At 62.4% G+C, this 16085-nt stretch overlaps 3 protein-coding genes across 6 annotated transcripts; 2 read left to right on the forward strand and 1 right to left on the reverse strand.

The window, feature by feature from the left end:
- Positions 1–2408: 2408 nt before the first annotated feature.
- ALYREF (Aly/REF export factor) lies at positions 2409–6342 on the reverse strand. Its single transcript, XM_047832913.1, has 6 exons — positions 5962–6342; positions 5376–5507; positions 3783–3930; positions 3109–3172; positions 2848–3025; positions 2409–2750 (listed from the first exon to the last, which is right to left on the reverse strand). Exons 1-6 carry the CDS (start codon positions 6196–6198, stop codon positions 2736–2738), a joined length of 774 nt encoding a protein of 257 aa, XP_047688869.1. The 5' UTR covers positions 6199–6342; the 3' UTR covers positions 2409–2735.
- Positions 6342–12302, forward strand: ANAPC11 (anaphase promoting complex subunit 11). Of its 4 annotated transcripts, none has more exons than XM_047832915.1 (3): positions 6342–6476; positions 7381–7500; positions 12047–12302. In XM_047832915.1, the coding sequence occupies exons 2-3, from the start codon at positions 7392–7394 to the stop codon at positions 12190–12192; spliced, it is 255 nt and encodes an 84-aa protein (XP_047688871.1). In that variant the 5' UTR covers positions 6342–6476; positions 7381–7391; the 3' UTR covers positions 12193–12302. The 4 variants fall into 4 exon arrangements, with proteins under 4 accessions (XP_047688871.1, XP_047688873.1, XP_047688875.1 ...); XM_047832917.1 differs by lacking the exon at positions 6342–6476 and adding an exon at positions 6578–6907; XM_047832919.1 differs by lacking the exon at positions 6342–6476 and adding an exon at positions 6905–7046.
- A 2316-nt stretch (positions 12303–14618) lies between these two features.
- On the forward strand, positions 14619–15244 carry NPB (neuropeptide B). Its single transcript, XM_047832914.1, has 2 exons — positions 14619–14895; positions 15005–15244. Exons 1-2 carry the CDS (start codon positions 14653–14655, stop codon positions 15131–15133), a joined length of 372 nt encoding a protein of 123 aa, XP_047688870.1. The 5' UTR covers positions 14619–14652; the 3' UTR covers positions 15134–15244.
- Positions 15245–16085: the final 841 nt, after the last annotated feature.

Raw genomic sequence — 16085 nt, forward strand, 5'->3', positions numbered from 1 at the left:
TCCAGTCTCCCGGGTCGGTTTCCTGCATCGGACCATCAGCTCCCCGAAGGCAAGAGCAAACCTGTCCTCTTTCTCAGGAGCACAGACACACAGTGGGTCCCAGGGTGCCACAGGGGTGTGCGAAGCGTGACGCTCGCTCAAGGAGTCCGCCGCCCCGGCCTCTTCGGGGTTTCCTACAGTCCGCAGGGACAGGTTGTTGCTTCTTATTCCAGATTCCTCAGGAACCACAGGGATCTTTGCTCAACCACCCGAAAGCCAAGCATACGTGTTGACTGCCTCTTCCCCACACGAGCCACCGGGTAAGGGTCAGGCCCCAGGCCCAGGGCCTGCAATCCGTGCGGGTTCACTGCCTCTCCTCCCTGGTGCCGGCTTCTGGCCAAGCGAATCACCTACGCGCTTCTGGCCCCACCACTGGGCTTCCGTGCAGACTGAGGGCCAGGAAGAGGGCTACCCGGCGTCGGGTCTGGGCTAAGGGGGTGGCCTGATCCATCTGGTTGGCTGTTGACAGGTGCTGGCCAATCGCAGTTCGGTGTCTGGGCGCAGTGCAGGAGGGACATGCAAGACCGCTAAGTGTCACTTTGGCTTTGTCTCATTCGATTGGTACTTTGGGGGACGAAGGGTGCTGGCCAGTGCAGGGACGCCTGGCACTGTCCCTTAGGTGGCCAGATGCCTGGTTTGCCTCGGACCACGGATGCTGTCCTGCGAACACAACAGCCCCCCCGCCCCCCGATTTTCCTCTCAAGAGCTTCCCGGCAGACACAGTGACAGGGTCCCCCAGCCCTTGAAATGAAATGTCCCCAGGGAAAGCGTCGGAGGCTTCTTCCAGCTCAGGAGTCTGGCCAGCAGCCCCCCACCGGACTCACCTGCAACATCTCGGGTCTCCTTATTTAGTCTTCCTCCCCCTCAGTGGCCTCCCCAGCCCATGACATCACCCCCTCTTGCATCTCCTGTCACCTCCAGCCCTTCCTGGGCCACGCCACTGGCCGTGGCCTTGCTAGGGTCCATGTGTCAACAGCCGCCAAATTGACGACGTCCAACTCCAAGCACCCATGGGGTCCCAACTCCAGGCCTGACCGTGTCCGGGGTCTCTGCTCACCTCCCGGATCCAACACGGAGCGGACCCTTTCCCTGCTTTTCTCCCGGGCCTTTCTCTGCACCATGGCACCCTCGGCCACTGTTCTGATGCCTCTGGGCCGCCACCCCGCCCTCCCCATCCCAGTGGCCGTCAGTTCCATACTTGTGGCCTCTGGCCTGGGCCTCCCCCGACCTCCACCAGGTGTTCTCTTCGGGTGGCCCACCACCTTAGCCTGGCACCACCTCCCAGGGACACTGTCCCACTGCACCTGGACGCTCCGACCTCCATCACGTCCGGGCCTCCCAGACACAACACCGGGGCCGGGCACGGGCCGGTCCTCTCCCCTGCTACGCTGGGCTCCCCCAGGGCTGAGCCCGCCAGGGGAGTCACTCTTCTGCCCAGTCCCCAGCATGACACAGGCCGTTCCGATGGCGGCCACTGGCTGCGGAGCAAGAGCTCCGACAGCGAAAGGGCCGCTCCTGTACACGCTCCTTTCTCAGGACTCTGGAGCACTGTCCCGAGCGTGGAGGTCGACCTGGGCCACGGGCTGTGCTCCCCACGGCTCATCCGGGTCTCTTCTCCACGGCCGCACCTCGTCCTCCCTGCCCACAGCACCTGGCTCCGTGCCCGCAGGCCGCAGAGCCGGGGCCCTCGGGTCGCACTGGCTTTGGGGTAGAACCGGGTCATCCACAGGCGCCAGAGAGGGAGGCGGAAAATCCTGAAGACTCCAGACAGGTCTCCATGCCCTGCCTCCCACTGGGACCCGGGCGGGCCTCTTCCGAGCCGCAAGGTATAGGGAGTAGAGACCAGTGATGTCACCGGCTTGCTCCGATCTGTCCCAAAAGGGGGTCCAAACGGGGCACCTTTCTTCCAGTCCCTCCAGTTCCCTGCACGTCAAACCGGACTCTGCCACAGCTCCCCAGGCTACCTCACCAGGCACATCCCGGTCCTCTTACGAGAACGCTTTCTGGCTCGTCCCTTAACATAAAGGACAGAGAAGGCCACGAAGGGATCATGCTGCCGTCGCTGCCGAACCCAGGCTTCTGAGAACCAGAGCACCAGAAGGAAGGGAACGGCCCAGCCGGGGCACGTGAAGTCTGGCAACAGCGTGGGGCCCGCGGTCCGCCCCTGACGTCCGGTGCAGGTGGCAGAGGCGGCTGCTCCCAGGTCCTCCCGCCCAGCACCCGCCTGCAGCACGGACTCTGGCGGCCGTGCCAGGGCTCCAGGTGTCCGTGGGACTGTTCCCCACACACTCTCATCCGGTCGCGACACCAAAGTTCCAGCCCAAGCAAGGACTCCGACAGCGGGACAAATCAAATGGTTCCAGTTCTACACACGTTTCTATTTTATTATGGCAAAGGTGAAAACGCCACCTTCTCCACAACAGCAACCGGTAAAATTTATCCCAAAAATAACTCGGTACAAAACAGGTCTGTTTCAGAATTAAAAAAAAAAAAAAAAAGAAAAAAAAAGAAAATAAAAAGAAAAAAAAAGAAAAAAAGAACAAAAAACCTTTACATGAGTTTTTAAATCCTATTTTAAAACATAAAAGAAACAAATCCGTCATTGGCTGCACAGCCCCGGTCCTCCACCCCCCTCCCGCCAGGGAGCACGGAGGGGACGTCCGGGTCCTGCTCCGCTCGAGGATCTGCCGGTCTGTTTAACTGGTGTCCATCTGAAACACACAAAAACTTCTCACTCCAACGAGCCCCCCCCCCCCCCGCCCGCCCCCAGGCAGTCTGTGGCCCCGCCCCCCGGGCCCCGGGCCTTACTCTGGCGTTATAAGCGTCCAGCTGGGCGTCCAACTCCTCGGCGGAGAGCTGCTGCTTCGAACTCCTGCCGGTGCCTCTGCCCCTGCCCCGGCTTCCTCCGCGAGCGCCTCTCCGGGTGCCGCCACCGCCCCCGAAGCCTCCGGAACCGCGGTTTCTGGTCATCCCGCCTCTGTTTACGCTGGCAAGGAAAACGGACCTCACTCCCGTGACCTGCACAGGCCCGCGGGACGAGCGGCCACGTGCCACAGGCCCCCAACTCACCTCTGTGCGGGTCTCCGCTGTGTGTCAATCTGTGACGTGACGAGCTGAATGTTCATGGGGCGGCCTGTGGCAAAGCACACAAGAGGGCGCGCTCCAGTTAGAGGGCTCTGAGGTGCACCCGCGGGGGCACCGCACCCCGGTCTCCATGCAAGCGCTGGAAAGGGGCTGTGTGTCTCAAGTGCTGCCCGCAAGGGGAGCGGCCGAGTGACACCGGCCGGAGGGCGGGACGGTGCCGATGTCAAGCCCGCCAGGACCTCCTCGCTCCTTCCGAGTCCAGGTCAGGTGGGTGTCTGCTCAGGTGTCCGGGGTGCTCGTGGGTGGAAAGGTGTGGGTGACCTGACGGAAGAAGGACCGGTACCTTTGTCTTTACGACTACAGCCCCGCACTCAGAGGTGTACTATGGCGGCTCTGAGAAGGCTTCACAGAAGTGAATCTTCCGGAAGGAGCTGAAGGAGGGGAGGGATGTAGCTTGCTGGATGGGGGTTCACAAGAGGTTGGTCCGGATGTGTGGGGCAGCATGAGAGGTGGCAGAATGGAAGAGAGAGACAAAGGGGCGAATGCAAAGTGTCCTCAGCCACGGGGGTAAGCCACATTCCTGCACGGACAGCTGCCAGCCCCAGACTCCACAACTAGATGCGGCCCCTCTACCATTCTGGGTCCAACCTCGGACGCACCATCCAGGGGGACGCCGTTGTACTGCTTCATCGCTTTCAGGGCATCTGCCTTCCGTTCAAAGTGCACGTCGGCTGTTCCTAAACTGCGCCCTGAGCGATCGTAGTGTACGGCCGCCTTCTTCAGAGTTCCGAACTCAGCGAAGAGCTCCTGGGGGCCGGAAAAGTGCAGCTGTTAGCAAAGCGGCTCCCCTTCCTGGGGGCCCAGGGCCGTCCCTGGGAGTGTGAACTTCTGGGGGGCGGGGGCGGGGGGGGGGGGTCTTTCCCTGGGAGGCAGACACGTATGGGGGCAGGGCAGTGCAAACTGGGGGGGAAGGGAGGGGCGGACGGGACAGCAACTTCCGGGAGCAGCTGGGCCTGAGGGCTCCTGCCAGCGTGGGGACCTGACACCGGTACCAGGAGGCAGGTAAAGGACCGCAAAGCCCACCAGTGAAGGGCACGAGATTAAGTCGCTATCTTCTTCAACAGAGGAAAATTTCCAACACACCCAAGGACTGTACCAAGACACAGCAAAGGCCAAGATCACAGAGCAAGGGACGCTATCCGTCATGTGGACCGGCTCACAGGGCCCGTTGATGCGGGAGCCCTGACCCAGCCCCTCCCCCAGGGCAGATTTCTGGCTCACCTTTCCCTCTCCTCCTACTCAAGCCTGCCGCAAAGGCTGAAGTCAAGCGCTGCCATGGAAACTGCCCTGACCTCAGGCAGGCTGGGAGTTGGAGAGGGAACCCAGAGTGTGGGGCTACTCCGGCCGCAGGCACACAGCGGGAAGTGGAGTTCACCAAAAGCGGTTTCCAGTGGAGGCCAGAAACCACCTTAAAAAAAGTGTTGAGACACCGTGAGTGCTCACCGGCCTTGCTCTGTCCTCCCATGGTAGTCAAACAAACAGCGGGGCTCTGGGAAACTGAACCCAGGAAGGCCCGGCACCCTGACCCAGCCATCTCTGGGACCGATCCTCCAGGTAGCTTTACTTAACCAGAAAATAAGTTTATGCGCCTTTGGAATTCAATCAAAAAGAAAAAAAGGAAAAAGAAAGCAAACGAAAGAAAACACAGCTTCAGACAAGGATGGGTTTGAAATCATGTCGCTACAAAGACGGGGTGGGGGGGGAAGCCGGAGGCAAGTTCCGCCAGACGCGGAGCTTGCAGCTCGAGGCAAACGGGGCAGGAAAGCTGCCCGGCACCATCCTGTGTCTGTCTTGTCTACCTGCTTCCACGAAAACAGGTCTTCTCCTCCCAACAAACAGCTAAAACAAATGCAAAAGAAACCAAAGAAACATCCCGGCTGGGTCCCTAACGCGAGACACACGGGAGAGCCGCCTCTCCGGCCTGGCTGGGAGCTCCGGCAGGGGATCCTCACTGACAGAACGTCTTAGAAGGGCGGCAGCTCCTCGCGCCGGGCTGGGGGCCTGGCTTCCAACACACTGGCCTACTTGCGGGGCTGGCGGCTAGCGTGACCTCTGCTCTGCGTCCCCGCAGCTCCTCACGGGGGGCCGGGGAGGGCTCACTGGTCTACGGTGCAGGAGATTCAAGACCACGTCCCGAACGGGACCGAGCCCGTGAGGGGTCAACTGCGCGCCAAGAAGCTCCCGGGCCTTACCTGAATATCGGCGTCCGATACTCCAAAATCCAGATTTGACACCAGCAGTTTCCCACCCGTCTCGACGCCTGCGCCGCCCCCGAAACCGCTGTCGAAAAGGTCGTGTTGCCACTTGTCGGGAAGTTGTTTCGGCTGAAGGGGAAAGAAAACACAAGAACGGACCCGGACCCGTGAGCGGCTCTCCAGGACTCTCCTTCGCCCTCACAGGCCGGGCACGACACTCGGGGCCCGGAGGGAAACGCACACGGACCCGCGCGGCCCTGCCCTTCCCGCCCACGCCGCGTCAGGCCGCAGCCGAGCCCCCGGGAGCCCCGGGCCCCGCAGCTCCTCGGTTCCCTCCAACTAACTTCCCGCCGCCGGCGCGGCCGCGCCCAACGCCCCCTCGGCCCCGCCGCCACGAGGCCCGGCGCCCGGCCGAGACAAAGGCCGGGAGGGTCTCCGCCTCCCGGGCCCGGCCGGCGCGCGGCCTCCCCGCCGGGTCGGCGCCCGCGCCCACCGGCCCGGCGCGGCCTGCGGCCCTCCCCGCCGCGCGCCGCCCCGCCCCGCCGGCCCGCTCCCCACCGAGGCCCGCCGCCTCCGCACTCACCCTGCTGTAGGGCGCCGGCCGGTTCCTGCCGCCGCCGCCCGCCGCGCCTCGAGCGATGGCCGGCCGGTTCCGGATGGGCCCGCCGCCTCGGTTCACTCGCGCGGCGGCCTGCGCCCCGCCGCCGCGGCCGCCCTGGGAGCCGGCCCTGCCGCGGCCCCGGCCTCCGCCGCGGCCGCCTCGCTGGCTCCGGTTCAGCTTAATGATGTCGTCCAGAGACATGTCCATTTTGTCGGCCATGGCGGGCGCGGAATCGGCCTTGGCTCGAGCCCGCGCGTCAGCACGCCGGGGCGTCACTTCCGGGGCCGCGCGGTGTCTTCCGGTGCCGAGTCCTCGGAGAGGCCGGGGATTGGCTGCGGGCGGGCTGCGGGGGCGGGGCGGCGCGTGCGCGCCGAGGCGCGAGTTCGGCGGGCGCAGCTGTGAGGTGCCGGGCAGTGGCCGCGGTCGTTTTTATACCTTCCCGCGCGGGCGCTGCCAACAGAAGGCGGGCGGGGCAGCGCGCGGTTAGGCCGGCGGAGGTGCGACAGCGCGGGGCGGAGCGCGGCCGTTGGGGCGGGCCTGGCGCGCCGCCCCTCCCCCGCCCCTCCCCACTCCGAGCCTTGAACCCGCACCTTTCACCCCGCCCACACCCTCTCCCCGCGCTCCCGCCTCTTCCGCGCGCCCTCTCCCCGCCCCCGCACTCCTGCCCCGCACCCCTTCGCCGCGCCTCACGCCTTCTACCTGCTCCTACCGCTTCCCTGCGCCCTGTCTCCGCGCTCGACCCCCATCCCTTCCCCGCGCTCTCAACCCGCGTTCCTCCTTCTCTGCGCCCTCACCCTTTTCCCGCGCGTTCCCCTCTCCCCGCGCCCCAGCGTCTCCCGCGTTCGCCTCTGCGTCCTTCTCCGCGCCCCACCTTCTCACCGAGCCTGAGCCCCGGGTCCCGGCCCGCATCCCCCTACCCAGCAACCAGGTCCCCTTTTGGTGGCGGCGGCGGCGGCGGCGGCGGCGGGGGAGGAGGCGGCACGCAGCTTGCCTAGCTGGCGACCGAGCCCGCGACCGGGACCGCGGGCTGAGTGGTTGTTCCTTGGCATGACTTCCTCGTTAGCCGGGTCTGGGTCTTCATTTGTTAACCCCAAGTTAGTCTTATGCCTTTGAAAAGCACTGTATGGCACGTTTTTGCAAATATCGTTGAACGCCCATGCACCCTTTGGTGGACGCAGGGTAGACTGCGGATGCTCTGAAAATGTAGGGAGCCTAGCTCTTGGGGCGCTTGGTCCGCCCAAGGAGGTCCCGGTCCTGCCCCTGCCACCTTGTAGGCAGACTTGTGCTCACCCACCCCTCTGGATTTCTCAGCCTGGGCATCGGTTCCTGACCCTCTTGATCCCTGGGGGCCTAGATGCTGTAGCTGAATGTAGCCAGCCGATCTCTTTCCTCTGCTCGCAGGCTCCACCGCCATGAAGGTGAAGATTAAGTGCTGGAATGGCGTGGCCACTTGGCTCTGGGTGGCCAACGACGAGAACTGTGGCATCTGTCGGATGGCCTTTAATGGCTGCTGCCCGGACTGTGAGTGTCCCCTGTGTTCCCTCCCTCTTGAGCTTTGCCTGCTGGCCTGGTCTTGGCGTCTCCCCGGAAAAAACCTGCACAAAGTGCCTGGGTTTTGGGGCCCCTGTCCTCAAGAAGAAAAGTCGGCAGAGGAAAGCCAAGTGGTTTGGTCACATGTTTGTATAGAGACCCCATCAAAAGTTTTGTAAGAAAAAGGGTCGTAGCCTTTTATTGTGATCAAACTCAGCTATGAAATACGTGGGGCAAGGGGGCGCCTGGGTGGCTCGGTCAGTTAAGAGTCTGACTCTTGATTTGGGCTCAGGTCATGACCTCACGGTTCATGAATTGGAGTCCTAAGTTGGGCTCCGAATTCTCAGCTTGGAGCCTGCTTGGGATTCTCTCTCTCTCTCTCTCTCTGTCTCTCTCTCTCTCTCTCTGCCCCTCACCTGCTCATGTATTCTTTTTCTTAAAATAAGTAAACTTTAAAAATACTTATTTTTGAGAGGGAGAGAGCATGTGCATGCGTGCGCATGTGCACGAGCAAGCAGGGGAGGGGCAGGGAGAGAGGGGGGCAGAGGATTCCCAGCAGGCTCCGCACTCACAGCAGAGAGCCCGAGAGCCCGATGAGGGCCGACTCAGAGGTCCAACTCATGAACCAGGAGATCACAACCTGAGCTGAAGTCAGACGCTTAACCGACTGAGCCACCCAGGCTCCCCTACTTAAATAATGTTTAAGGGGCGCCTGGGTGGCTCAGTCGGTTAAGCGTCTGACTTCGGCTCGGGTCATGATCTCGCGGCCCGTGGGTTCGAGCCCCGCGTCGGGCTCTGTGCTGATAGCTCAGAGCCTGGAGCCTGTTTCACATTCTGTGTCTCCCTCTCTCTGACCCTCCCCCGTTCATGCTCTGTCTCTCCCTGTCTCAAAAATAAATAAAAAACGTTAAAAAAAAATAATGTTTAAAAAAACAAAAATACACGGAGTACAAAGACGTGTTAAAAGTTTTTAAAGATTCTCAAGCGAACAAAAAGTGGAATATCATAAGGATACCCCTTCCCCGCATCCAGGATGCATCCGGGATGTAGGATAATGATGCCTGAGGAAAGTTTCCATGTTTGCCTCAGGGTTTTCAAGTGTGTTATGGTAACAGGTAAATAGGATGTTTCACTGGACTCCTGCAGAGTCTCTAGCTGTGACTTGGGTTTTTTACCGGCAGTGCTGTCGCATCAGACGTGGTGGTAAGTCCTTAGCGTTACCCCTGTGCTTAGTCCTTGCTCAGATTTTTCCTGCTGTCTGTTGTCGTCTCTGTCCTTGATGGTGTGAGCAGGATCGGTGAGTGCTTGCTTGCTTTGCTCTGCCTTGGCTGTTGAATCTGCAACAAGCCCCTGTTCCCCCCTTCTTAACCTTTCCGAGGCAGCTGACCCTTCAGCAAAGTCATGTTTTTCACACCGTGTCCACTGCCAGGTTTTATCAGATTTCTTCTTTGTGGTGTTTTTTTTATTGATTTTTTCTTTTTTTTTTTTTTTTAATTTTTTTCTTAATGTTTTTATTTATTTTTGAGACAGAGAGAGACAGAGCATGAGCAGGGAAGGGGCAGAGAGAGAGGGAGACACAGAATCGGAAGCAGGCTCCAGGCCCTGAGCCATCAGCACAGAGCCCGATGCGGGGCTCGAACTCACGGACTGTGAGATCATGACCTGAGCCGAAGTCAGACGCTCAACCGACTGAGCCACCCAGGCACCCCTTTATTGATTTTTTCTAACGTTTATTTATTTTTGAGAGAGAGAGAGAGACAGAGTGTAAGCAGGGAAGGGGCAGAGAGAGAGGGAGACACAGAATGGGAAGCGGGAAGCAGGCTCCAGGCTCTGAGCTGTCAGCACAGAGCCCGACGGGGGGCTCGAAGTCATGAACCGCAAGATGACCACCTGAGCTGAAGTCAGACACCTAGCCACCTGAGCCACCCAGGTGCCCTTATTTCAATCATTCTTAGAGGGCTACGGGAGCCTGGAAGGGCACGCGTTTGCAGCTTCCTCCTAAGCAACAGACTGTTACCTTCTGAAAAGAAAAGTCTGGAACGTTGCGCTCGACTGGGTGTGGTAGAGTGAGCCTGTGTCTGACAGGTGGCACTCCCACGCAGCCCACAGAGGGCAGGTTCCACTGGGCCTGTATCGGGCATCTCTGCGTTTAAGGGGGTGCTCAGGTTTTGTGGAAGCGGGTCTGTTGCTGCAGAGAGTAGGGGATTTAAAGTGTATTTATTGCGAGAGCGAGAGCGAGAGCGAGAGCGAGAGCGAGAGCGAGAGCGCACACGAGCAAGGGAGGGGCAGACAGGGACAGAATCCTAAGCAGGCAGCGCAGAGCCCGACGGGGGGGGTAGAACCCACAAATCCTGAGACCGTGACCCAAGCAGCCCAAATGACTGAGCCCCCCAGGCGCCCCAGAGTGGGGGATCCGGAGTCTGGTGTCCCGACTCGAGGTTAAGTGTGAGAGCCGGTTGTAACGTGCAGAGTGTTTGACAAGCCTATGGTGCTCTTTGTACAGATTAAGTGAGGCGGGGTTTCTCTCGCTAAAATTGAGCTCTTGTGGAGAACCCAGGGTGACTGAGGCTGTCTTAAGATCTGCTGCCTGTCCCTGAGGGCTTTGGGAGTAAAGGTCTCCTTGCGGGGGCTTTTCATGACAAAGGACACCAGCCAGCCCTTGGGTGAGTCACCGACCTTGTGCTCAGGTGCCTGTCAGAGCCTGAAGCAGGCTGCCTGCCTGTGGGGACGGTACGGAGTTCTGGAAGCGGCTCCTGCCCTCGCCCTGCCTCACTTGGACGGCGTGGCCCGTTCTCCCCCCCCCCCCCCCCCCCCCGGAGAGCTAGCTCCTGCCCACTGTCTGGGACCCTCTTTTCCAAAGCGACTCTAATTTCATAGGGGTGATTCCAAGCTGACTTCTGCTGGGCTTGGGAAGGCCTCGGGTGGGGGTGGGGTGGGATGTAGTCTCCATCACGTGTCATACCACATGGGCTCCTGGCACAGGGTCCTGCTCACCCCCCAGCACCCATCCCTCCCGTGCCTGGGGGGGCAGAGCGAGTTCAATAATTCCATACTTGCTAAGGATATGATTTTCTGGTTTTGTCATAAAAATTTCAGAAAGGGAGTGAACTCCTTTTTTGTTAGAAAAAGGAGTTTTTGCCCCAGACAGGTGAAAAAGGCATAGTGGTGGCTCTTTTCTGACTTGGTGGGGTGCGTGCGCCACTGTGGGGCGGGGGCTGCGCAGGGACAGGGGAGCTGACGCTGACAGTAGACCTGGAAGGTTCCTGGGCTGGCACCCACACCAGCTGCCTGGCTGGGCTACTGCTCCGCAAGTGGCCGCCGCCCTGATACACCGTGTGCCCTGGCCTCCTGTCCGCCAGGGGGGGTGACAGGCAGGCCACAGAGCACCGCCGGGCCCCCAGCCCCAGGTCAGCGGGAACAGAGCCCGGTGGGAGCGCTGTGATTTTGCAGGGTCGAGCACCTCTGTTTGGTGGCGGGAGGAAGGGCCGTGGTCACAGGAGTCGAAAGGCAGGGTCTGTGCTCAGAGAGCCCCCAGACTTGCGTTTAGGCTACGCGTGGAAACAGCTGTTGCCACGACAGGATGTCTTGTGTGTCCTGGCCCCAGTGTGTCCGTCTGGTCCCCTGCGTTTGTGCACCAGTGACACGTGGACACAGCATTCGGTACGCGTAGAGGACCCCCAGGGCAGTGAGGTGGGGGGACGGCCACCCCAGGAGGGGTGGGGATAAGAGGCCACAGCTCTCAAGGCCTGGGGGGGACCTCGACCCGGGCCTGCGGAGGTCGTCCTCCTCTGTTGGCACCAGCTGTGTGATGGGATTTTCTTGATTCTGGGAAATCAGAGGGACCCGTTTTTGTCCTGATTTGGGGCAGTGTGGACGTCCTCTCAGTGAAGGTAGGTGGAGGTGGCTTGTCCCGGCAAAAGCCAGCGGCTCGCGCCTGGCCTTGGAGGCGGGGCCCTTTTGGACCAGAAATGAAAAAGGGGTGGGTGGCAGCACTGTGCTCACTCCCAGCTGCTGACAGGCAGGGCGGTAAACGCCACAGGGTCCCCCCCACCCCCTCTTCCTGCACTGGGTCACTGCCACCTGGGAGAGGAACCTCTGTCCCAGTCCCAAGGCCCCAGCTCTTCTCTTGATCGGGAGAAACAGCTCACTCTTCAGATGGGTGGCTCTGGGGGCTGGGGGCTGGGGGGACGGGTAACCTAGATGCGTTCCTGCTGTGATCTCCTGTGGCAGGTTACGTGGCAGAACTGTGGTGCGTCTGTAGATGGTCTGCGGGCTAGGCCAGAGCGCTCCCTGGAACTGAGCCCCCGCAGGGGAGGGGAGGGTGATTCCCGTGGGGGTCACTGCTGAGCTTTGTTGGGGGGCACACCGCAGAGGCGCGTTAACGCTCCTGATTTCGGGCTTTCCTGAAACCCAGCGTGTGACAGGCTCGGGACACAGACCCCCCCCCCCCCTCCCCTGGGACTGCCACGGCTGCCTGACATCCCTAGCCGCCCCCCCGCCCCATGTGACGTGCACGGTCCTCTTGTCCCTCCCACAGGCAAGGTGCCGGGCGACGACTGTCCCCTGGTGTGGGGCCAGTGCTCCCACTGCTTCCACATGCACTGCATCCTCAAGTGGCTCAACGCACAGCAGGTGCAGCAGCACTGCCCCATGTGCCGCCAGGAATGGAAGTTCAAGGAGTGACGCGGCCCCTCTGGGCTGTGACAGGGTTGACACGAGGACTGGAGCTGCGTTTGTTTTTCATCACGCGTTGACGCTTTTATCCAATAAATAAAACTCATTGAATTGCCTGAGCCTTGCTGGAGGCCTCCTGTTTGCTCGGCGCTGCTGCAGCCCCGCTGGGCATGCCTTGATAGGAAAACTCATGAATAAACATCTGGATGATGCCACCCAGGCCCTGAGTCACCACCCCGGGAGGAGAAGGAGTGCAGGATCAGCCAGGAGAGCCTGGGGCAAGAGTGACTGGGGTCTTGAAAGGCCTGGTGGTGCAAAGGCCCTGGGGTGCGCGTTGTGTGCCAGCAGGGGGGACGAAAGAACGGTGGAGTGGAGGCCTGTGGCCTGTCATCTGGCCCCTCACCTGCTCGAAGCTGCCAGCCGCCCCACAGACTAGTTTGTGGGCCTCTGACTGCACAGCTGCCCGCGGTCCCTCCTGAAACGCTGTACCTGAGTAGGTGCTGGTGATCCAGTTGGAGGCCAGCTCGTCGGGGTTGTGACCTACCCAGTGTGGGTCACGTCAAGGGCATCTGTGTCCCTGGGTGTCTGAGATCCTCTATTTGAGAAAGGACAGCCTTTGGGAAGCTCCTTTGGACACCTCTGTTAATCCACAGCTGCTGGGGAGGGAGGTGGGGGGCCCTGGGGACTGTGTCCCAGCCCTGGGAGTCTTGACCGCTTCTGGACAGAGCCTGCTGTAGGCTGCATGTCTCTGGGAGCTGCAGGGAGTCACTTGGCACTGGCTCCTTCCAGTCTATTCTCAGTGGACCCTCTCCACCCCCCACTGGGGTCCCTGCTCTGTGCCTCGTGGGTGTCTATCTGCCTAATGGGTGGCTAGTTGCTGAGCACTTGTGACACTACTTGTTCTCAGCTCCCAGGACAGAAGACTGGTGGTTCACACAGAGGGGCTGGCCTCCTGGTCACCTGTGTGACACCCTACTTCCCATCTGGATGTTGTACCCAGAGGAAAAGAAGAGGCCCTGGGGACCACCACCCAAGCTGAAGGTCACATGCCTCTTGTCCAGAAACCTAGCTGCCAGGACCTCCATGCTGATATCTGTCCTGGGGAGGACACGTGACCGGGATGTTTAGGGACTGAGTGGGAGGGATGCCTGGGCTCAGCCTCTTGGGTGCACCCCACAGCCCCTGCAAACAAAGTTACATCTGGCCGCTGGGGTCCGGGCAGGGGGCTTCGTGTCTACAAAGTGTCTGGATTCGTATCCGGGGAGTCAGGAGGAGGGGTGGTCTGCGGCACCGCGGAGGGCCCTCCTGGGCAGTCTCCTGACCTCGCCCTGGCTTGCCCCCAGCCCACCTCCCCTGCCTGGGGAATTTTCTCCTGTGACAGGAAGTGCACACGAGGCACGGGGACGTGTCTGTACGCTGGAGCGCCGGGCCCTGAGTGCAGCCTCCCGGGTTTCCCAACCTCGCCGCCTCCGAGGGCTTGCCAACTTGCCCAAGGTCACAGCCCCTCCTCCAGGCTGTTCCCACTTACCTGCCACTTGGGACTTTTCTGCAGTGGGCTCCAGCCTGGTCCTCCCTGGGCCCACTGGGCCTCAGGCTGAACACGTAGCTGCCCACCAGGCCCTGCTCACATCCAGCCATGTGTCTCTGCTCAGGACTCCCTAACCTCGGGCTGCTCTCCCTCCTCCGGGAGGCACCCGCTCATCCCACCTGCCTTTGCAAACTCTCTCCCTCCAGTGAGCCACTCTGCTTGCCCTCCGGCGGCGGCGGGGCGGCTGTTTTCCCGTCTGTGGCTTGAGGCGGGGACTGGGTCTGATTCATCTCCTGTTGAACACTGGGGTTCACCGAGAGGCCTGAGGCTCCCGAGGCCACCCACGGCTGGGGCAGAGCTGGGTGGGAAGGGCCTGCGGATTCTGGTCAGCTGTCCCTGGGTCTGGTTTCCCCGAGGTCAGGCCTGGCCTTGCCGCCCACCTCTTCCTAAAGGACCTCAGTAGTAGCAGCCTTGTTAGTAGAACCTTCCCTGGTGGGTGTGGGGCACCCAGGCCCACCCAGGCTTTGATCCCCTCAGGGAGCCCTGGCCCTGGGATCAGTGCCTCTTTAGGGCAGGATAAAGTGTCCCTAGGGCACGGTGGCTCTCTCCCCAGCCTTGAGCACTGAGGACCTCCAAGGGGTAGAACCCTTAGGGCCGCGCGCCCTCCGGCTGGTTGGAGGTTCAGTGCGGTCCCGCTTGCCCCTGCTCCGGCTGAGGCTCTACCCAGGCAGGACCGTGGGCAGAGGGAGCGGGCAGGGGTGGGGGAGGATGGGGCCCCGATCCCCGGCAGGCGCGGAGGCGCTGCCCAGCACGGCTGCTCGCTCCGCGAGGCGGGGCCCGCCAGGTGCTCCGCGCCCGCCCCCGCGCCCCGCCGGCCACAGATATAAGGCGGCCGCGGCTGGAGCTCCGAGCCCCGCCGCCCGCCGCCGCCCCGCGTCCCCATGGCCCGGTCCGCGCCGCTGGTGGCCGCCGCCCTGGCGCTGTGCCTGCTGCTGGCGCCGCCCGGCCTCGCGTGGTACAAGCAGGCGGCGGGGCCCAGCTACTACTCGGTGGGCCGCGCTGCGGGACTGCTGTCCGGCTTCCGCAGGTCCCCGTACGCGCGCCGCTCCGCACCCCCCGTGGGCGCGGGACGCCGGGGCCGGGCCGGCGCCTTCGCGGAGCCGCGACCCAGCCTGCGGAGCCTCGTGAGTGTGGCCGCCGGAGGGGGCGCGGGCGGCGGGGGGCGTGGGGGTCGGGGGCGGGGCGCGGGCGGCGGGGGCGTCGGTCGCTCCCTCAGCCTCTTCCCGCCCCCAGACCGTGTGTGTCAAGGACGTGACCCCGAATCTGCAGAGCTGCCAGAGGCTCCCCGACGGCCGGGCCACCTTCCAGTGCCGGGCGGACGTGTTCCTGTCGCTCCGCGCTGCTGACTGTCGCAGCGCCTAAGCCCCGACCACCGCGGAGACCTGGACCTCATCTGGCCCTGGCCGGTGCCCCCAGTGCCCCCTCCGTGCCCGCAGTAAACGGCTAAATGAATAAATGAGAAGCGCAGCCGGACTCTGAGTGGGGGTTGAGGGGCGGGCGGGTAGGCTTGTGTAGCCGCCGGGCGACCTGCAGACCTGGCCTGTCTCCAGATGCTCCTGGCCCCCACCCGGCTCTGGGCCACCAGGCTGTCGTGAGATAGCCCGCACAGAGGCACCATCCCCAAATCCACACCGCCCTCCTGGGGGCACTGGAAGCCTAGCCCTATGCCCCGCTCCCACCCCCGGAGGTGGTCTCTGCGTCCTGCCTCTCCAGCCCCTTTGCCTCCCTGCCTTTGTCCACACAGCTCCGGGGTTCCCCTGGGAGGTGCTGCCTGAGTCGTCTAAGCCAGTTCCAGTGTCCTGGTCAGAGAATTCCTCTGTGACCGCCCTATCCCAGGGGGGACGGGGCGGGGGGACCCTCCTGCCTCAGGGATGCCCACTCTGGCTCTGCCTTGCTTCCTGGCTTTCTCGAGGACAAAGCTGTCCCTTGCTGGAGGGGCAGCTCCTGGGTGGTTCCCCAAACACCTCAAAGTACTGAGCACAGGGCAGTGGGTCCTTGGGTTGAAGGAACGAGCAAACAGGCCAGGCAGCAGGGGGGAGGCCACCAGCGGCGCAGCATCTCGGGGGGCTGGTCTGGGCTGCTCAGAGGCCCCGGCACCAGAGCTGCGCGCGGCCCAGGCGGCCCCTCCTGAGGCCTGGGAGCCCTGCGTTCACCTCTCCTATGACCCACAGCGAAGCACGTGGTCCCCACCCTCGAGGAGGGTGCGGCCAGGTCTGCAGCGGCCTCCCCCACACTTGCCGGGAGTCCCGGTGGATTCCTGTCCCCCGCCCCAGGGAGGCTGATCTGGACCTCCCTTCACAGGATTCAGCCTGAA

The sequence above is a fragment of the Prionailurus viverrinus genome, chromosome E1, assembly GCF_022837055.1.
Source record: "Prionailurus viverrinus isolate Anna chromosome E1, UM_Priviv_1.0, whole genome shotgun sequence".
NCBI lineage: Eukaryota > Metazoa > Chordata > Mammalia > Carnivora > Felidae > Prionailurus > Prionailurus viverrinus.